This window comes from Cryptomeria japonica, chromosome 8, assembly GCF_030272615.1.
Source record: "Cryptomeria japonica chromosome 8, Sugi_1.0, whole genome shotgun sequence".
Taxonomy (NCBI): Eukaryota; Viridiplantae; Streptophyta; class Pinopsida; order Cupressales; family Cupressaceae; genus Cryptomeria; species Cryptomeria japonica.
Genome location: NC_081412.1, coordinates 540,206,489 through 540,229,234, shown reverse-complemented (window position 1 = coordinate 540,229,234; position 22,746 = coordinate 540,206,489). Strand labels below are relative to the sequence as shown.

At 37.5% G+C, this 22,746-nt stretch overlaps 1 protein-coding gene across 3 annotated transcripts in view; it reads right to left on the bottom strand.

Moving 5' to 3' along the window:
- Positions 1-16,065, bottom strand: part of LOC131051917 (26S proteasome non-ATPase regulatory subunit 13 homolog B) — a 35,302-nt gene extending 19,237 nt beyond the window's left edge. For all 3 annotated transcript variants that reach the window (XM_057986514.2, XM_057986513.2, XM_057986515.2), the window contains exon 1: positions 15,753-16,065. In XM_057986514.2, coding sequence (XP_057842497.1) covers positions 15,753-15,905 — 153 coding nt within the window. In that variant the 5' untranslated portion in view covers positions 15,906-16,065. The remainder of the gene's footprint in view (positions 1-15,752) is intronic.
- Between the last annotated feature and the right edge of the window lie 6,681 nt (positions 16,066-22,746).

The window sequence follows — 22,746 nt, the reverse complement described above, 5'->3', positions numbered from 1 at the left end:
TCAAGCAATGCCTTGACCGGCCATGTCTTTTGGACGTGGCCGATCAAGACATCACTTGATCATGCCCCCTCACGATAATAAATGTTTGAATGAGAGACTTCATTTATCTCTCATTCAATCATTTATCTTACCGAGGCTATCATGCATTAACACTCCCTCTTAGCTAGGTAAGATAAATGTAAAAGGTATTGGGAGCAATATTCATAAATCGTATGATGCTTATCTTGGGACCATAGTTTCAAGATGTGAATTGCCTCAGTCGGCGATTCTATCCACAAGCTCTTGAGTGGATTGCCTCAGTCGGCGATTCTATCCATGAGCTCTTACGTGGATTGCCTCAGTCGGCGATTCTATCCACAATCTTGAGTTATTGTAGGATCGTCACCTTCCAATAACCTCAAAAATACAAGTGGAAATCATTTGGAAGTCATCACTTCCTTATGATTTACACAAGGCCCATAAAATAATTATTGGTATTAATAATAATAATCAATATTTACAATTTTTACCTCAGAAGTGCTCAATCTTGATTAGTAAGCTCCCTCTCAATCACAAGGTATCTTGAGTTTCTTCTAGGGAACATATTTTTCTGAACATACGTCTGAATTTCTGACTTCAGCAAGGGACGCTTGTAGTTTAAGTTTGAGAGGACAAGTTCTTGCAATGTGGCCATATTCGAGACTTTCAAGGAGATATCAATCTGATCTTAATCGGATCTTCCTTCAGGCGGTTGGGCTTTATAGAAAGAAACCTGGCTCCGATACCATGTTAATTTTGTGAATCAGAATTAAAATTTATCTTCTTCTATGTATTATCTATCACTGAATTGTTGTATAAATCTGATTGTCTTCGTTTATGTTGCAGGAGAGGAGGAGCATTTTTATTTCAATGTACTTCTCACACATTTCATTTGGTATATGTAGTGGGCTGGGTACGGTCAAGCGATGCCTTGACCGGCCATGTCTTGAGCACTTGATCGTGCCCCCTCACGATAATAAATGTTTGAATGAGAGACTTCATTTATCTCTCATTCAATCATTTATCTTACCGAGGCTATCATGCATTAACAGGGATCTTTGGTTGAAGCTTTACATACATATTCAAAATATTTAGGGAATAAAGCATTGGATTTTAAGCTAGATATAGATTACAAAGATTGAAAAACACCACTTGGAAGTCGTTTTTGGCTGTTCAAGCTTTGGATTGTCTTGCATCTCTAAAATTAACAAGCATATATCAAAATTCACATTGGTTTTGCTCAATATTTTGAAAATATTGTTACCCAAGATAACAAGTTTGAGATTATAGTGCCTCTGTCATGACCCCAATTTGAGAGGGCCAGTCGACCAAGGCAATGTTCTATAACACCCACACGTGTGCTTTACCTTGAACTCTAATAAATTGGAAATTTAAAATAAATGTAATTATTGCTCAATTTCCTAAATCGGTGTTGGACCGATCTGTTTGGTTTTAAGCGGTTAGTTTAAATTTATTTTTATCTTGGTTGTCTTTTCTTAGCTGACTTGAGGTCGACAATCCTCCTACATCAGCACACAATGCCTATATAAGGAAGTCTTCCATTTTGAGGAGGCATGCTGAATGATTGATAAGCCTTGGCACACAAGTGGATTTCTAAATGACATCCCAGGAGCCATGCAGGTGAATCTGCAGGTCTAGGAGTAAGGAGATAGTATTTCCTGAAGCCATTCAAGCAATTCCTGGCACCACTTCCAAGCACCCTAATCACGGGCTGCTCCATTGCTCCATCCTATCCCAGTCATAGAAGCTATCGTGGGGAACAGTAGAAGTAAATCACCAAAACCAGACAAGAGGAGTGCAAACAGGGAGATTACGTGACCTTATTCCACAGTGTGTCTTTGACACCTGTGAAATAAGGGGAGTTCCATGCAAATCGATGCAACACCCCACCTAGGTCAAGAAAATTCGTATGCAAATCACAAGCTCTTATTTTCCAGCTTCTGAGTGATATTTGTAATTTGAACATGTTTATGAATCTGGAATAATACATCTATGGCAGTCACATTGATGACATTTGTGGTTTGAGAATATTAATGAAATCAGGAAACAGATACTGTTATCTTGTTACTAATCTGAGGTGCATTCTTAATTAGTTACAGCTTTCCTGCAATCTACTGATGTGCTTGGAGTGTTTTGTGTACTTGACATTTTTCGGTGGTATCAGAACCTCTGATCCTGCCAGCCTGTGGAAGTTAAATGAATGAGGGAGATCCATTATCAGCAGCATCAGAAAAAGAAAGGGGCCTCCATGGGGGATGGAGAAGACATTACAGAAGCTTTCTTCAAGAGGTCTAAAGAGTTCCATGTTAGCATTTCAAAAACATTAGAGAAATGGTGCAATTATTTAGAGGGCTCAATCAGCGTCAAAATGTTAATAAGCCTACAAATGATAGAGGTGAGGAGAGATAAACTGTCGGAGGAAGAGCCTCAACGAATACTAGGTCATTCAAGGCCAAGTTCTTGTCTAAAGAAGATATAGGCAAAGTTCAAGCTGATCAAGTTAATGAAATGGATCACCTTCATGCAAAATATAATGCTTTGAGCAAAGCAGTCAAAAATGATGACTTTCACCGACTATTGCGGATTGAAAGCGAAAGGTGGACATAGGAGAAAAGGGTATGAAGAAAGGAAGGATATTTAGCACCATTTGGGGAAGATCACCATACCCAATTTTGATGGAACAACAAGTACATCAGCAAAGGCATGGCTACAAAAACTGAATACATATTTTTCTTTGAATCTGATGCTTGAAGAGGAGGCTATTAAATTCACTACCCTGCATTTGGAAGGAGTAGCTCACGAATTGTGGTATCATGGAATAGTGACCCAGGGGCATTACTCTATTTCCACCATAGAAGAATTTAGTCAAAGGCTGATTGAGAGATTTGATAGAACAGACCCTGAAGTTCATTTCAGAGAAATAGCACAACTAAAACAAGAAGGCGAGGTGCAGGACTATGTAGTGGAGTTTCAAAATTTCTTGTGATGGTACCTGATGAGACAGAAAAAAGACTTATAATACTCTTTGTTGAAGGATTGCCTGAGCCCCTCAAAGGGTTAATCAAAGCCCTAAACCCTACAACTCTCCAAGAAGCCATCACAAGGGCTCTCAAATTAGAAGATTTAGTTGCACAAAACTATTTCAGCAGTAAGAAGACAGCTCCACCAATGCTCCATAGAAGGCCTTTTCAAAGAAATGCAATACCTCCTAGGGTACCTACAGCAAAGACAAAACAAATGGATGTCACCCAGAATGAGCTAAGGAGGAAGAAGTTATGTTTTCAATGCCGCGAGCCTTGGCAGCCAGGACACTAATGTTTAGGAAAAGGGAAAATACATTGCATTGAGGTAATCTCTCATGAAGACAGAGAAAGTGACGAAGCTGAATCTAAAAAAAGAAACAGAAAATGTGGAAGGGCCTTAGGGAGGCACTCTTGTAGCATTCATAGGAGAACCATGTTATAATGCTTTCTGCCTAAGAGGAGTCTTAAAGGGGCAAAAGGTAACCATGCTTATTGATAGCGTAGCCACTTATAATTATACTGATCAATAAGTGGAGAAGAGACTTGGATTGAACACAGAAGCGATTGAAGGGTTTGATGTGAAGGTAGCTAGTGGAACGATTCTTTCATGCACTAGGAAGGTACCCCAATGGGAGAATATAATTTGAAGGATGACTTTTATGCTATGTTACCCCAAATTTCCAGGATGGGGAAGCGGGTTTTTAGGATGGATTTTTTTTGCCATTTTAGGGGATGGCAAGGACAGCAAAGGGGATGGCTATATAATAATAGGAAAAATTTAAATTATATAGGGAAATTTCTCTTTCTTCGAAGTCAAAATATCTACACACCAAAATGAGAACCTTCATCTCGAGGCATGGTATTTGCTGATACATATACTCAGCACGAGTGATGCTAGTTGCAAAGATTACATGTCTATAACAACTTGTGTCGATTCATAGATTCTTGGGAGGATAATCAAATGCGTTATATTCAATATATAGAAATATAGCTGATTAATAACACATATAACAAAACATCAAATATATCAAGTGTCAACGTCTATTTTCCATGCAATTGGTAACAAGAAATGACGATGAAGCAGAATTAGATAAACCTTGAACATTGGGTTGCAAAATAAAAAAATCTTACTAGATGTGTTCTTTTACTTTCATTTACTCGATAAAAACAAGCCAAAAGTAATTTGTTTTCATTTCAATCATGATTCTATGTATGATTTCCCATATAATAATAATGGGGCTAGTTTTTATGTTTGGGTATATTTTTTTTTAAAATTAAAAGCACGCCTGAGGGTGACAACCAACCATCCCCAAGATGGTCGAGGGCCACCTCGGGGACAACTGGCCATCCCCCGTAGGCATGTCTGCCATTATCTTGTCCCAAAAACCTTTTTTTTTCCATTTTTTCAATTTTTGGGGACAGCAAGGGGACGTCCCCCTGTCCCCCAACTGTCCCCTTTTCCAAAACGCCTACAAAACAGGGGGGATGTATCATCGGGTAACACTACTTTTATTTGATTAGCCTGGGTATGGAGGTAGTGTTGGGATGTCGATGATAGTATGCAATTGATAAATATGAGACTTGTTGGGATGTCAATGGTTGTATGCAATTGATAAATATGAGATGGAGATTTCTCTCCAACATAACGGAAAGAGGGTATCCTACATGAGCTATCTAGTAAAGGTCCTATGGAAATTTCAGCTAAAAGAATGGAATGAGTCTTCTCCAAGGGACAGAAGCATGGGCAGCTAAATGTCTCATCACAGCTACACGCTTACTAAGAAAGGGGGAATCAGCAATGTGCAGATTCAATCCATCTTGGATACACATGGTAAGGTGTTCAAAGATATTCCTCTAGGACTGCCCCCCTAACTTTCTCCTTGTTCATCAATTCCAAATCCCAAATACAAGATTTCTCGCAGCCCAAACTCACATTTGAATGCCTTGGCATAGAAAGTTTGCTGCTCTAAAATGCTCAACAACTCATCCAAGTGTTTCAAATGGTTTTTCCAAGTTTTGCTATAAATCAAGATATCATCAAAGTAGACCAAAACAAACTTTCTCAATTGTAGAATAACTCCCACACATGTTGCATTACATCCTTTTTCAATCTTTTCCAAGAGAATCACTCCCTCATTTGTTTGTATGTCTTGTAGAACCCTGGGTGGCCAGCAAGTGGAGTATTATGGCATGCTTGCAAAATCCTCTGTTTCATTTTGGATTCGAGTGTAATGTACACACGCCCTTTATAGAGAATCAGCTCATTCACCACTTTAAACCTGTCATCTTGCACCTTGTCTTCCAAAATATCATTAGCAAATGAGTTTTTGACATACTGGGTTGTAATTAATTACCTCCAATCAGCAGAAATATAAGAAATAGAATGCAAATGTGGCTTCCTAGAAAGTGCATCAACCACTACATTGTTGTTCCCTTTTATATATTCAATGTCAAAATCATAAGTCTGAATCTTACTAACCCATTTCTGCTACCTATCATTAAGCTCTCTTTGATTAAGGAAGTACTTTAAACTATTATGTTCAGTTTTAACCAAAAACTTACCACAAAATAAATATTTGCCTAAACTTGGTCAAAGCATGGAATATGGCCAACATTTCTTTATCATAAATTGATAACTTACGCTCAGCCTCTTTGAGCTTCCCACTTGAGCAATATTTGTAATCTGACATGTTTATGAATCTACAATAATACATCTGTGACAGTTAGATTGATGACATTTGTGGTCTGAGAATATTAATGAAATTTGGAAACAGTTATTGTTATCTCTGTTATTAATTTGAGATGCATTCTTAATTAGTTACAAATTTCCTGCAATCTATTGGTGTGCTTTGAGTGTTTTGCATAGGAAGCTCAAAGAGGCTGAGCACTAGCTATCATCCACAAACAGATGGGCAAACTGAAATAGTGAATAAGTGGATTGAGGGCTACTTGAGAAATTATGTGAGAAGACAGCAAACAGCTTGGATCAAGTAGCTGCATTTGGGAAAATATTGTTACAACACCACTCATCACGTGTCAATTGGTATGTCTCCCTTCAAGGCACTCTATGGCTATAATGCTACTTCATTTGTGGATCTAATTTTGGCTAAAAGTAGAGTACCTGGTGCTAAAGATGTGGTCCAGCAGAGAAAGGACCTTATGGAGCCCTCAAGGAAAACCTGCAACAAGCTCAAAACCAGCAAAAACTATATGCTAGTAGAGACTGAACTGAAAGATCATTTGAGGTAGGTGACATGGTGCTTTTAAGGTTGTGGCCATACCGACAGTCTTTCATCAAAGGAAGTAGAGCAAAAAAATTGAAACTTCATTTCTATGGGCCTTACAAGGTTACAAGGAAGATTGGGTAGGCGGCTTATGAGCTTGAATTACCACCTAACAACAGAATTCATAATACTTCCCATGTTTCATGCCTTAAAAAGGCCCTTGGACAGCATATTACCCCTTCAATGGAGAAACCACCACTTCATTATGTGGACAAATTAATACTTGAACCAAAGACAGTATTAAACATGAGAGAGAAGAGGCTAAGGAACAAGGTGATTCCAAAACACTTGGTGAAATGGAAGGGACAACCACCAGAGCATGCAACTTAGGAGTGGATAGGGATTTTTGAGCATCCCAATAAGAAATTGCTTAAGATCAAGCAATTAGAGGATGGGAGGATTCTCGGCCCAATCAGTGTTCTACATAACCCATAAATTGGAAATTTAAAATAAATGTAATTATTGCTAAATTTCCTCAATCAGTGCTGGGCTGACCTATTTAGTTTTAGGCAGCTAGTTTAAATTTATTTTATCTTGTTTGTCTTTTCTTAGCCAACTTGATGTCAGCTATCCTACTACATTAGCACAAAATGCCTATATAAGGAGGTCTTCCATTTTAAGGAGGTGTGTTGAATGATCAAAAAGCCTTGGCGCACGAGTAGATTCTGGATGACAACCCAGGAGCCACGCAAGTGAATCTGTAGGTCTAGGAGTAAAAAAAAGAGAGTATTTCTTGAAGCCATTCAAGCAGTTCCTAGCGTCACTTCCAAGCGCCCTAATCATGGGCATAGAAGCTATCGTGGGGAATAGAGTGGAAGCAAACCACCAAAACCAGATGAGAGGAGTGCAAGCAGGGAGATTAAATAGCCATATTCCACTTGTGTCTTTGACACCTATGAAATAAGGGGAGTTCAATTAGAAAATCAAACAAATCATATAGATCGATGCAACACCCTACCTGGGTCAAGAACATTCCTATGTAAATTACAAGCTCTACTTTTCCAACTCCTAAGCGATATTTGTAATCTGAAAATAATTATGAATCTAGAATAATACATTGGTAGTAGTCAGATTGATGACATTTGTGGTCTAAGAATATCAATGAAATTTGGAAACAGTTACTGTTATCTCTGTTATTAATTTGAGGTGCATTCTTAATTAGTTACAACTTTCCTGCAATCTATTGGTGTGCTTGGAGTGTTTTGTGTACTTGGTATTTTTCAGCCTCATACTTCTGCAGAAGTTTGTTTTCCAGTTTTACATCCAACAAATAATCCAGGTGATTGAAACACTCTAACTGCAATCCTATCAAATATCATAAATGGAAGTGGGAATTGCTATCACAAACAATTTTATCAGGCATGTATATACTTTGCGTTCCACCATTGGTGGCAAGACATAGGGATGTGAGGCACCATAGATGTCAATTGCGTCATTTCTAAACCCATATATCCATTATGTACTACTTCAATAGCCTTAAAACACCTCTAATATGCCTAAATAAGCTATATAAAATATTATAGAATAAAAGGCAAACTCGTAGGAATAAGTTAATAAAGAGCTATTATAAAAGGATGTGATGGAAAGGCTTTATGAAAAGGCATAAAGAGGCTGCAAAAAGAGGGAAAAGTGGAAGATAAAGAGTGTGAAATAGAGTGGAAATATGTCTGGAATAATAAGAACTAAATATATAAGAGAATAAGGTGTGAAATATATGTGATATATGTATATATGAAACATGATGAATGAATTATAAGACATGTATGCCATAAAAGTATATGAATATATGATGTTATGGATGTATATATATGAATGAATATAATTTAATATAGTTTGGTTTATACTTGTTGCATATATAAGCTCTCCTTTCTTATTGCATCACACCAAGTTTTACTACATATAACAGAATATTAAACCTTAGACTCCTGTCTAGGTTTTCCTGTCAACATCGTTCTATTGCAATGACCTTGGTTGTTGTTTGTAATGTCCCCATTTTCAAGATCTCTTGCAAAGCAGTTGTCGTCGACTTTCTAGGTTTGTGTCAACTTGTTCAGAGGGGTAATTTGATGTTACCAATGAGCTCAAATGGTTTAGAGGAGTCATATGATGCTTTTAGATGTTATTTCTGACTTCCAATTTGGGCTCCAAGATTCTTGGAGAGGAGCGTCTATTTTTAGAAATCACCCAGTCAGGTCCATTTATCATTTTTCATCATCAATATCACTCCCACGCAGTCAAATTCAATTCCTATGCATTTTGACCATAGTCGCTAATTGGGTGCATTATTGTGTTATATTTAATTATTTTCACTAAGATTGCCTTTTTCAATTAAATTTATTTATTAGTCATCTCGGTGTTATAGCTCATTGAAAAGAGAATGGAAAGTTTTAATGATGGGACGCTTAAAGTGAGTTCAAATGCCGGAAATGTTTTAAAAGTAAATAAAATCAAATTTTTGGAGTTAAAAGGCTTAATAAATTAATAATGTGATTTTTAAAGTGAGTTTCTAGAAAGTTCCCTAAAAGACTTATGAAAAAGGATATTGAGAGCCCATTTGGTATGTTGAGTTTATTATTTATAATTTTTCTTTCATAACATATTAAATATCTCTAGAGGACTCAACCATTGGAGAACTTGGGAAAATGTGACTGCGATGGGGTGTCTTGGACCCTATACCCTAGGCCCAAGTGCGAATATACCACCCTCTTGGCCTCATGTGGCCCATGCCATCCATATAAAGTGGTCTACCCAGTAGGATTACCTAGAACTCAAGCAGGATTTGATAGCATCTTTGTAGTAGTTGATAGATTCAGCAAAATGGCTCACTTCATTCCTTGCAAGACAACACATGATGCAAGTCATATTGCCTATTAGTTTTTCAAAGAAGTTGTTAGAATTCACGGTTTGCCTACTAGCATTGTTTCAAATAGGGATGTTAAGTTTCTTGGTCATTTCTAGAAAACATTGTGGAAGAGATTGGGTACTAATCTCTCTTTTGGTTCAGCTTATGTGATGTCCCCTTCTAGTTGACATTTGTCAGCTGAGTAGATTAGCCTATTACTGACCCTCGTAGGCTGATGAGGTTGGGTAGAGGGTCCTCCAGAGTTTGATTGACCATCTTCAGAGCAAGCACTCCAGGTCTGGTCTTCGTTTGAGGTCTCCAGGACTCCGTTTGAGAAACTTTCTATTTTTAGCAGTACTGCTATTTTTAGCTAGTAGGCTGGGCAAGGACAGATTATGGTTTGGCAGTCTCCAGTTCAGACGGCAGGCTTTTCTGATGGTTATTTAGAGAGATATTAATATTTGATTATTTGTAATTAAATATTAAATGGCGAACTTTAATGTTTTAATGTTTTAAAAGTCACTTTAAGTCATAACTTAAGTGAGGGTCTATTTCTCATCAGATGGGGCCAGTTTTGTATTAAAAGGAGAACAATTATTTTTATTTTGACTATTTAAGTGTCAAAATAAAATAATTAAAGTTAAAATCATTTTGCAAGCCAAATCGCACTTTCTTGGAAATCGCGCCAACCCTAAAGGAGAGGATTAAAGAAGATTTTAGGTCTTCTTTCTTTTATGCTGAGTTTTGATATTTTGTTTTGGAGCTCTGAGAGGAGTTTTTGGCCAAGGGTTTCAACAGGAGATTCTTCTGCAGTGATCAGTGGTATCGGTACAGGAAAACGTGGGATTCTTGTGCAGCAGCATCAAAGGCTGTGAAATATCAGTTGATCTTGCTCTTCCAGTTGGTTTCATTCAGGAACCAAGGTTGTGCGTATCAGACAGAGAAGCATTATTATTTTTATCAGTGTGTGGTTGCAGCAGCAGACAGGGAACAACCAAGGCGCCCACAGGAGGGATTCATTGTGGTTGTACGGCTGCCTGGGAAATAGCGCCAATATTCTAAGGGCTGCGATTTTTGCATAGGGAGCAATAAAAATCAATAAATAAAATAAGGAGGTATTTATCTTTTATGGTTTGTTATGTAATCAGGGTAAATGGAGGGTGAACAAATGTAACAAGGGTTTGATCAGTTAATCTCTGAATAAGAAGTTATTTCCAGCGCTTTCCTTTGTTTGCTTTTTTTGATCTTGTAATGGTTAGAATATATTTGTTGCTTTAAAAGAATGCGTAGAACAAACACAAAAAACGCAACAGGTTCAACTAAACTACAGTGCAAATATACCCTAGGCCCAAGTGCAAATATACCCTATACCCTAGGCCCAAGTGCGAATATACCACCCTCTTGGCCTCATGTGGCCCATGCCATCCATATAAAGTGGTCTACCCAGTAGGATTACCTAGAACTCAAGCAGGATTTGATAGCATCTTTGTAGTAGTTGATAGATTCAGCAAAACGGCTCACTTCATTCCTTGCAAGACAACACATGATGCAAGTCATATTGCCTATTAGTTTTTCAAAGAAGTTGTTAGAATTCATGGTTTGCCTACTAGCATTGTTTCAGATAGGGATGTTAAGTTTCTTGGTCATTTCTGGAAAACATTGTGGAAGAGATTGGGTACTAATCTCTCTTTTGGTTCAGCTTATCATCCACAAATTGATGGCCAAACCGAAGTTGTGAACAGGTCTCTTGGAAACATGCTTAGGTGCTTGACAAAGGAATATGGGCAGAGTTGGGATCAACTCATTCATCAAGCATAATATGCCTACAATGACAGTGTTAACCGATCTACAAGTAAAAGCCCATTTGAAGTTGTTTATGCTATGCATCCAAGGGGTATAATGGAGTTGAAGGATATCACTAACTTGCAGCATAAGAGTGGAACAGCAGATGACATGGCTCACTCCATGAAGGAGGTTCATGAGCAAGTGAGACAAGCTCTCCACGATACCTCTCAAAAAGTCAAGGCAAGAGTGGATGCTACAAAGAGAGATGTTCAGTTTTCCATAGGTGATTTTGTGATGGTTCATTTGAATAAGGCAAGGCTACAAAAGGGAGTTCCAAGCAAACTTCAGATGAGGAGGATTGGCCCTTGCAAGATCTTGGCTAAGTATGGGTCTAATGCTTACAAAGTTGATTTGCCTACTATTGTTTCTTTGTCCCCCATTTTTAATGTTGCAGATCTGATTGCTTTCAAAGAGCAGCCACCTGAGGAGATTCAAAGAGTTTCAGATGTTTTCGAATCCCTTTCTGATCTATCTCTCCCTTCTCTTTCTTTTCCCCACGCAGAACAGGTTCTAGACTCTAAAATTCTCAAAAAGACAAGGAATCACACCTACATGGAGCATCTAATCAAATGGAAGGATCAGCCTATCTCAAAGGCCACATGGATACCTGAAGCTGACTTTCAAAAAGTTGGCATACCTTCTTCTTTGCTGCCTCAAGGAGTCACATGACTTCTTTGTTTTTGGGGGAGTATGGTACAGTGCACCCTGAAATGCCATCTCCTTTGGGCCCAAGGGCGGAAACCTCTGTACCCACCTCGCCTCATGCAACCATCGAGTTCCCTCATAGAGGTGGTGTACAATAGAGGAGTGTCCCATCACCATACCCCTCTTGCAGGCCAACACTCCTTCCACCATGGATGGGCACAAAGAATATATGAAAATTTATTAAGTAACTACAGAGTATACCAGTCTGATTTATATTTACTATGACATATATAAATAATTATATCAATAGTATGTGATTAATCATAAAGATGCAGAAACAATTATGTAGATAATGATATGCACTTGCAAAAACAGACATATGACATTGATACAGCACTTAATGTTTTGCACAGAATATCCATACCACACTACAATAATCAGACGGACTGCCTGAGGGTTTGTGTCTTAAAATATATCAGATTCTTAATGCCTTTTCCGTACAATCTGTATGCTGGTTGTGATCTTATATCCTTCCTTTGGCTGGAGGGTTATGTCTCTTCCTAAAGTTGCAACTCGATGGAGAGAGTAAAGCCCCTTCATGAACCCGGGTGCCTTTTTATACTTGTGCGCCCCTCTAATTATTCCCTAACTAATCCTTCATAAGATAAAATCACTAAGTTCCAGAGGCAATCACCATCATTGATTAGATAAAAATCGCTGAGTTCAAGTAGTAACTTTCATTGCCCTTGTCCCACAATATCCCAACTGTGGTCATCACACGATTGCGGCAGGTCCTTACGATATATGAAATTGTGAGGTCTTACCTCTGTAAGACAATTCCATCTGTGATTTGGGCATTTTGCTTAGTGTTTAGATCGGGATATGAAAAGATTCCAAATGAAGAAAAGGGGAAAAGACATGTTAGTACTACACATTTTCTTGGATTCCTCGGTTATATTCCTCCCCTTGCACTTATTGTCCATTTTACAAAGGTGATACCATTTCACAGACTATCTTTAGTGCAATTCAGCCTAATTGTTGGTAAAGGACATCTTGATAATGTGCTTGGTGACTATTGGTGGGCAAAAGCAATACTTGTCATTGCACCTACAATAGCTGCAATTGATTTCTAGAATCAAGTTCCATTGGCAGCAATAAGAGATTCAGGTGCTTAGTTAGATGGAGACTGGAGTACTCATCTAGCAAATGTTATCATTACCAAGAGCTAAGCCATACCTCTAGCCAGTCATCAATTCAAGATCTATAAACTTAACTCTCCTCACCAACAACAATGATAGCATCCAATAGCAACATCAAATGACCATTATTCAGAAGGAAACAAACCTCCTTTTACCTCTCTACAAGCACCACAAACTCCCTTTTTCTTTGTGTTCTATTTTCGAAATTGTAAAAAGTCACTTTAATGACTTAATAAAAGTGAACTTTAAAATAGAAAATAAGGTTATTATTTCAAAAACGGGAGTGATTACAAATTAGTTATGACTAAGTTAGAAAAGAAGTGAAAAGCTATTATACAGGATGTTTTTAAATTGTACACAGGTTCCTTCTTCTTTCAAGAGGGCTGCATCTTTTTTGCCTATTAACACAACCATTGTACAGAATAAGGAGATTTTTTGCTTCAGATTTTGAAGAAACTTGAAGAAGGCTTTTCAACCTTGTGTCATTGTGTTCTTCATTGGTTATATTTTATTCGTAGGTTTAACGTGTAATCATTATCTTTGTTTTTGTTTGGCTGCACAAGAAATGGAACAGAGACTTTGTTCTCCAATTTGAAAATGAGAAGAACTTTTTGCCTTTATGTTCTTGAGATTATAAGTGTGTTTAGGTGTAATTGGTTCCTCCCATTTTCCTTGTATGCTAAAAGGGTGAACCATCAAACAGTCTTTCTTTCGCTATTGTTGTACACAAACTAGAAAACTTTATCTCAAAAAGTTGCTGCACATTATTTCTTCTTTTTCCCTTCATTGTTACATAGCGTCTTATATAAGACTATGTAGGGTTTCTCAATCTTACTGTTTTTTTTCCATTCTAGTTCCTTTTGTACTTTCTAATTTAAAGTATGCAAAAACCAAAAAAAAATCATTCAAGGGAGCTGCTCCTCTCAAACACACAGGAAAATTGCCAATCCAATGAAAAATTTTCTAACTGTTGTGAACATTTGTCATTAGCCATTCAGCAAGTCATTTATTCCAGCCCATTTTCACAATATCTTGCACTTTTACAATTTTCCAGCAGTTTCTGTTCTAGATCTTCAGTGCTTTCAGATTTTTATCGATTCCATTTTCAATATCTCCAATCATATCATCATCAGTTCATTTTTTTCATCATTAACATAAGTTGTTTCAGCAGTGATCAGTCTACAATCACAACATTCTTATTTGTTCCATGTGGACATTACCAAAACTAAATTATCCTATCATCAGGCCATTTAATTGTCAACGTAATTTATAAGCATTATAGAATTTAAAGGAATTATTAAGTCATCCATCTGATTCTGAAGTCAAGTGCCCATTGACTTAAGCATGGTATTCTGAATTTCTCCCATTAACTTTGGGTCTTACTCAAAGAAAACTGAATGCGGAACCCATGTAAACTGAATGACCATACAGAAAAGCTTCCCATACTTCTTCTTGATTCGGTCATTTTACATGGGACAAAGTGTGTCACACCATTGATATATAGTAAAAACACCACATGAGTTTGGCTATTTCAAAGGTTGCATGACGTTAAAACTGAATTCAAGTTCCCCCATTAAAGGGGTATTCCAAAATATATAATAAATGAAATGATGCATATCAGAAACCTTCTAAAGCAGGAATTTTCAAGTTGAACTTGGACTGTGCATCTAAAGGAAATCCAAACTTTACAGGAGCAGGTGCGGTGGTATGTTGTTCTAAAGTTTTTTCTAAAGGTAGGATCTATTTTTTCTTGGGAACAAAACAAACAATGAAGCTAAAGTGTTGGCGGTTTGAGAAAGTCTCCAATTGACCCTCTCTGTGGGATGTAAGTATTTGGAAGTGAAAGGTGATTCTCACATAGCGATAGGGGGATGCAAAAAGAAATTCCTTTGGCAATTGAAGGCTTAAAAATATTTTAGCGGAAGTTCAGAATGTGAGTGCTCACTTTGAGCCAATATCCTTTGAGCATTGGTTATATGGAGCACAATCAGATTACTAATTGCTTAGCCAATGGTGGAATTTCTCAATACCAATTCTCAGATAAAACAAGTTTAGACCCAAAGAAGTAATTGCGTTCTTAAGGCATATCATACTGACGAATGTTCTCCTAACCAGCCAATTTTTCGCATTTGTAAACATAGTGTCCCCTTAAGGCATTATGATTAAGTCTTTTAGGGAATGATTGAAAGCCATTGCACCTATAGTCATTATGTACCTCCTGCATGAAGCTCCTGTGGTGGCATGTTATTTATGATGCTTGAGGCTCTTTATTTCCGCCATCCGTGGTTTTCTTTTGTTTGTACAGGGTATTTCGTGAGGCTTGCTTGGTACAGTTGCAGACCTTGTGTTTTTCACGGTCACAAGCTTCAAAATGAGCAAATGATCATGTGGAGAGTCGTCCTCTAGTGGCACAGTCTCTGTCTAATGCTTGAGGCAAACTTTTTTGGTTGAAGATGCTGCAACATAAAGTTTAATCAAATTTGTTCTGTGTAGACAGGCTAGAAAATACTGAAGTGCAGCATACATGTGTCCATTGCTGAGGACTTCATTTCCAAATTGGGTTGCAGAGTGTCTGATATGATGGTAAGAGAATAGATTTTGAGGAAAAACTTACCTGATAATGAGATCCTCTTCATTGGTGATAGTTCTAATGAAGGGCCAGTTGATATGGAGGAGGATTATGTTTCTCTTTAGATGGCAGAGGTGAAATGCATCACACATACATCATATATACAGGAGAAGAAACAAGCTGACCTGGCAATATATTGTGAGGACCTAGCTTTACGTGTAAATAACTTGAGGGTTATTCTGAAGAATAACAGTCTGAAAATTTCGAGTCTTTATATGCTCCCTGAGATTTAAAAGGAGTGCATACCTGCAGAACCGCAAGAGGCAAGAACTGATCCAGTTTGAGGGTGAGTTGATGCCACAGCTTGCGCTCATAAAGATCCGCCATGGCGGCATACCATTCTGCAAGCTCCGGCTGCAATGCCCTCTGCTGCTCCAAATACTTCACACCATCTCCCATTTCTTTCTCCTCGAACCTCCTGCTCCTCCTCTCTGGTTATAACTCACCCTCTTCGCCTTGCCCCCTCTCCCTCTTCTTCCCTCTTGCTCCCAAAAATAGATTTACAGCCTAGGGCGTCCGAGACCGAAAAGAGATCAATTGTGGCGAATTTAAAGATATTCGTGCGCTTTATTGAAACTAAACAGCAATTGTGTGCAATGGGTACACCGAAGAGATGTGAAAAGTGTATTTAGAATTAATTGAGAAGTTTTAACTGTTTGGTTAAATTAATGAATCAAATATAACTGTAATCTTAATTTTTTTTTAAATATATAATTATAATTGTAATTTAATCTGTATAATTATTTTAAAAATTCATAAATAATTTAATTATTTATATATAATCTTGATTTTATAAACTTTGATTTTAATTTAAAATTATTTTTTTAACTAATTGTCTAAAATATCATGTGAGAGGTTTTAATTGTTTGATTAAATTAATGAGATATATTGTAATTAAATATAACTGTAATTTTAATTTTATATAATTGCAACTTAATCTATATAATTATTTAAAAAATTCATAAATAAGTTAATTATTTATATGTAGTCTTAATTTTATAAATTTTGATTTTTATTTAAAATTAACTTTTTAAACAACAAAATAAAAAAATAACAATAAAATGTAAATATTAATGGCAAACATAAAACTGAACCCGAGGAAAGTTTCTCCTTTGTGGTGGTTTTCTAGCAGGTCTTCCATTTCTATGGTCGCTTCTAGCTTTGAGACTGGAGAAAGATGCCTCTTCTCTAATATTTATGCTCCTACTAATCTTGTGGGTAAGTCACGTCTTTGGGCTCACATCAATCTTGTTTAGGCTCAAGATCCTTTTCTCCCCTAGATTTTGGTTGGAGATTTTAATGTCGTTACTAGTTTGGAGGAAAATCGAGGTGGGTTATTCAAGCTTGATCCTTCCTCAAATTTACTCTGAGATAATATTGGTCTCTTGAATCTCATTGATGTGAAGCCAGTTAATGGTGTCTTTACATGGAATAATAAGAGGAGTGGTGTTGAGGCTATCTCTGAAAGGCTTGATAGATTTTTGGTTTCCTGCTATTGGGTGCATGATAGGTGGTCCACCAGTTTAGAAATTCTTGATTGGAGGGGTTCTCATCATTGGCCTGTTAAGCTTTCTATTCCATCTTTTAGAACCTCCAAAAATTCATCTTTCAAATTTCAATTGATGTGGTTTCGTGATCAGTCGTTGAGGGATCTTATGGTTGATTCGTGGTATGAAGGGGTGCCTACCCACTAGCGGGCTATGTACACCTTTGGGAAGAGATTATAACATGTGAAATATAGGCTGAAGAGGTGGAATAAACAATGTTTTGGGAATCTACATAGACACAAGATGGCAACTCAATCCAAGCTGGATGAGGTTACACATCAAATTAGGGATCAAGGGATGACTGTGGAGCTCAGTATGGCCGAGTCCCTTGCTCTAAAGGACTTAGAAGAGTGGGAGTTGCATGAGGAGATTTTCTGGAAACAAAAGTCTCGTGTGGATTGGCTCCAAGAAGGTGATAGAAACACTGCTTTTTTTCATAATTTTGTTGAGGCTCAGAGGTATGGTAACTCTATTACCTCTCTCATATCTTCAGAAGGGGTTCATCTTTCATCTAAAGAAGAAATTTCTACAAAAGTTGTCATTTTTTTTCTAATTTGTTTACCAAAGAGGATCTTGAAGCTATGGTGGAAGAGAGGGCCATCTTGAACTGTATTCCCCCTCTTGTCTCTATTGAAATGAATGATGCTCTCTTGCACCCCATTTTTTTGTCTGAACTTGAGGGGGTTGTGTTTCAAATGAAAAAAGGCAAGGCTCCTGGCCCCGACGGGTTTCCTATTGAGTTTTTTCAAGAATTTTGGGAGATTATAAAGTATGATCTTCTAGATGTGGTTCAAGAATCTCATAGGAATAAACAAATGCTCAAATCTATGAATTCTACCTTCTTGGCTCTCGTTCCTAAGAAGGAGGGGGCTAATAGCCCGGATTAGTACAGGCCTATTGCTTTATGTAATGTTGTCTACAAGATAATCACTAAATTGATTGTTGAATGACTTAAACCTCTCCTCTGCGTTTTTGTTTCTAAGGAGCAAGGTGGTTTCATTGATGGAAGACGGATCCTTAATGGAGTTGTGATAGCAATGGAGGCTATTCATTTGATGGCTTCCTCTAAGGAGAAGGCTGTGTTTATTAAACTTAACATGGCCAAAGCTTATGATAGGGTGAGTTGAGATTTCTTACAAAAGATCCTTTTGGCTTTTGGTTTTGGAGAAGAGTGGGTGAATTGGGTTCTTAGTTGTGTGACTTCTACCTCTTTCTCAGTTCTTATTGATGGGGAACCCTCATAATTGTTTAGCGCTTCGCGAGGGCTTCGACAAGGGGACCCTTTATCTCCCTATTTATTTATTCTCATGGTTGAAGGTCCTGGCAGATTTCTCACTTCCCAGGTGAGACATGGTCTTATTTAGGGCTGGAGTTGGAGTAATGCTCTACCTCCCTACTCTCATCTTCAGTTTGTGGATGACACGGGTTTGATGGGCAGGGCCAGAATCAATGAGGCAGTGAATTTCAGGAGAGCTTTAGATATCTATTGCAAAGCCTCGGGTCAGAAAATTAATGAAGATAAATCATCCAAATATTTCTTTAATACCCCTCAACTTATTCAGAATAGGATTGCCAGGATCCTCAGATTTTAGATGGGGTTCCTTCCTTTGTTGTACCTCGGGATTCCTTTAGATTTGGGGGTTCAGCGCGGAGATTTTTGGCAAGGAATTTTGGATAAATTTCTTTGCAAGGTTAATCATTGGACTTACAGGTGGTTATCCTCTGCTTGAAGAGTGATTCTTCTGAAGACTGTGGTGCAAGCGCTTCCCATTTTTAGGTGTTTTGTGTAGGCTCCCCCCTCCAACTTTGTAGCTTTGTGAGAGAGTTCGATGCTCTTTCCCATCAATTTCTTTGGTCTGGTAGTTTTCTTTCTTCTAAGTGGAGTTTAGTTAAATGGGACTCTATTTGTAGACCGAGACATGCTAGGGGTCTTGTCCTCAAATATATTGTTTTGGTTAGCAAGGCCTTGACGACTAAGTTATATTGGAGGTGGTGTAACAGTTAGGATCAGGACTAGGCCAAGATTTTAACCCACAAGTATCTCCCTGGTGCTAATGATCATGAGGTGCCTCATCTTAGTTTAGTGGGAAGGGGCTCTTGTATCTAGGATACTCTTAAAAAAGGTGCCCAACTTATTAAAGATGGCCTTTTCTGGATTTGTAATAGAGGCTTTGAAGCTCTTTTTTGGCAGGACTCTTGGGATGGTCACCGTCCTATTCTGTCTAGTTATCCACAACTTCAACCTCTTTGTAACATTTTCATTGATGTTGGATGGGCTAAAGTGGAGAATTTTAAAATGGTTAGGCACATTGGACAAGTTGAGGTGACTTGTTGGAAGGATCCTCTTATGGCTCAGATGAAGATCGTGTGGTGTTGGTTAATATCTTGGAGGGTAGGTTATGTAGTTCCCTCAAGGAGAGAGATATTTTGGCTTGGGGTCCTAACCCAAAAAGAAAGTTTTTTGTTGCTGAAGGTTATGCTTATCTTGATAGGCAATTGCATGGCCTGACGAATGTTCCCTGGTGGAAGAAGGTTTGGAATAGCTTCTCTTGGCCGAAATGTAATTTTTTCTTATGGCTAGTTGCTCATAGGAAATGCCTCACGTGGGAGAATCTTCGTAAGAGAGGCTTCCAAGGACCATCTATTTGTTATCTTTGTATGCATAATGAGGAAGACTGCTCCCACTTGTTTTTTCTATGCCCTTTCTCTAGGGAGATTTGGCACAAGTGGTGGGAGGCTTGGCAACATGCTTGTCTTCATGCTACCTCCTTAATTGACTTTTGGGATAGCTTGGACAGACCCCCAACAAAGACCTCTTTTCTTCAAGTGGCCTGGGCTATTGGGTCAGACCTTATTATCTCAAATTCGTGGCTAGAAAGGAATCAGAGGGTCTTTTGTGATTCACATATAGGGAGTCCTCAGTTGTGGCAGAAGATAGTTAATAGGCTTCAGGAGACAATCTTGGCTAAGTGCAATTTGTCTGAAAATGTTGATTCGGATGATTATGCTATTGTAAGGAATCTGCAATTGGAAAACATTAAAATGGACCGTGTTGCTAGAAATAGATCTCAACACGCAAAGCAACGGATAAGTAGAGATGGAAGGTGGATTCCCCCTCCTGTGGGAATCTTAAAAATTAATACAGATGGCTCTTCCCATAGGAATCCTGGACATGCAAGTCTTGGAGGTATAGGTAGAGGTGATGATGGTTGTGCAATTTTTTTCTTCTCTATTTATATTGGGTAGCACTCTAACAATCTTATGGAGGCCCAAGCTATTAAGATTGTTGTTGAGTGAGGCTATTATTTAGGACAGAGGAAGATTATTTGTGAGTCAAATTCTCAGATTGTTGTGGACATGTTGAACAAACAAAAATTTGAATGATGTGAGTTGGCAATTAGCTTCTGTGGTCAGACAGATTTTACAACTGTGTAATACATTGGAATTTGTCTCCTTTTGTCATATTCTCAGGGAGTGGAATAGAGTGGCTGATTGTTTGGCCAAGTGGGCTTCAAAGCATGTTGATGGTCGGGATTTTAGTGGAAGGGATGTTCTACCTCCTGATTATCTTGAAACTTTAGACAAGTTAATGCTAGAAGACGGGATGATGTAAAAGCACCCAGTGGTGTAGGATCTATTTCCCTTTTATGTTTGCTTCATTTTCACTGTCAGTTTTTAGGCCCTCTGAGGCTCCGGATGAGCTTGGTTTTTGGTGTAATTCCAAAGTAGCTGACCTTTGGCCCTAGTTTGTGTGCGTCATCTTTCTGAGGGCTTTTCGAAAAGGTATTATCATTGGAAATCCGACATTCGGAACTAATGCTTTAGTCACTGGACTTTGTAGTGGTGGTGTTGGTGGTTCTTTTAGGTTCCTTTTAGTTTTTGTTGTTGTCTTGGTGGGCCTAAGGCCTGTTCTTTGTAATTCTGAATAAATCTTTACCCCTTTTTAAAAAAAAAAAATGGCAAACATAAAGCAAAAACTCTAAAAAAAAATAACCATACCTTAAAATTATATGCCATGGTTTTTACCATACATTAAGTTTTTAAATTTGTTATTACCTCCATAAAAAAAAAACATTATTATTACAATCCACTTTATGTTTTGGAAAAATTCTCCAGCTATTAAAATCAACATTATTTCAATATAACTCTATATTCTTATATTAATTTTATTTTTAATATAATATATTGTATCATTTATTTGTGAAAATTTAACTAAATATTTTTTATATATAAAATAAAATATATTTATCTATGTGCCATTTTTTATTTTCTTGGTTGAGTATACCATTTTTTTTATTTAATCAAAACATCAATTATTTTAATTTATTCATAAGTTTTCTCCTCCCAAAATTTACAAGATAATGTATATTTACTTTTTAATAATCTTATAAATTATTATTTTAAAATAGTAAAATAAATCTATTTATGATAAATTTAAAAATATTTTTTTAATAGGATTTATTTTTTATAATCTTGTAAATTATTTTTAAAATAGTAAAATAAATATAGTGACTAGCATAGTGAAAAATTGGAGCATGAATGAGGATTTCAAAGAGATAGTCAAGCTCGACCACTATGGCATTACAGAGGTCGGCGGATTGAAGGGTAATAGAATAGAGCACGGCGACCACTATTTAGAGCATGCCAAGATCAGGCAAGTAGAAATAGAGATGAATCGAGATTATGAAATAAGGGGTTTGTCCATGGATGAGATCAAGGTCGTAATCGGTGGGGGTATGCAGTTATTCATTCTATCCCAAGAGTTGATTTTAAAACCATTGAGAAGAATTTTTGGAAACCAAAACAACAGGAGGTGGAGCCAAAGGCAAAGAAGGTATGTATGGGTTATGATCATTCCCATGTTGTGTCCCTTCTCATTGAAAATGTTGAGTGGAAATAATCAATTCAAATGCTTTACAAAAAGGGCTTTTTTCATGAAATGGAATGGAGATTGGCCTGCATTTTAAAGGGTGCGCACTTGGTGTGATGAAAACTAGGGTAGGGATTGTGTGCTAAAAACTCTTCCAAATGGGTTTTACCTAGTCATTTGTCCTCATGAAAAGGACAAAGAATGGATTTCGAATAGTGGGTTGTTTCTTATGTGGGGAAAGGGTTTTTTATAAAGGACTGGATTCCAAACTTTGATCCAAAAAAGGTAGATATTGAAGAGGTTCCTATATGGATTAGGCTTTATAACCTTCCTTATGAATATTGTGATGTTGAAACTCTCAAAATGATTGGGAACAAACTGGGTGTTTTTTTTAAGCAAATGAAGCTATGGAATCAAAGGAGTTTAGTATGTATGCAAGGATTTGCATTCTATGGCAATCTATTCACCTCCTTCCACAAACTATCGAACTAAAATCAAGGGAGGGAATATGGAGACAAGCGGTTGAAGTTGAGGAGCTAATAGACATATGTCTAAGATGTAAAGAAAAAGGGCACATAGATAGCAAATGCATGAAGGACCCAAAAGGTAAGGGTTTGATGCAAAATACTCTTTAAGAACTATTGATCAAACTGAGTGAAGGTGCTCTAGAGGAGAGTGTAAAGGAGAATCGAATCTCTTCAAAGCAAGGCGATAATTTGAATGACAATGGTCCCCTAGAGACAAATGTTGCTCCTAATTTAGATGGTGCAATGCATGATGTAAATGGTATTAATGCTAATGCAGAACACTTTGGCCCTGATTC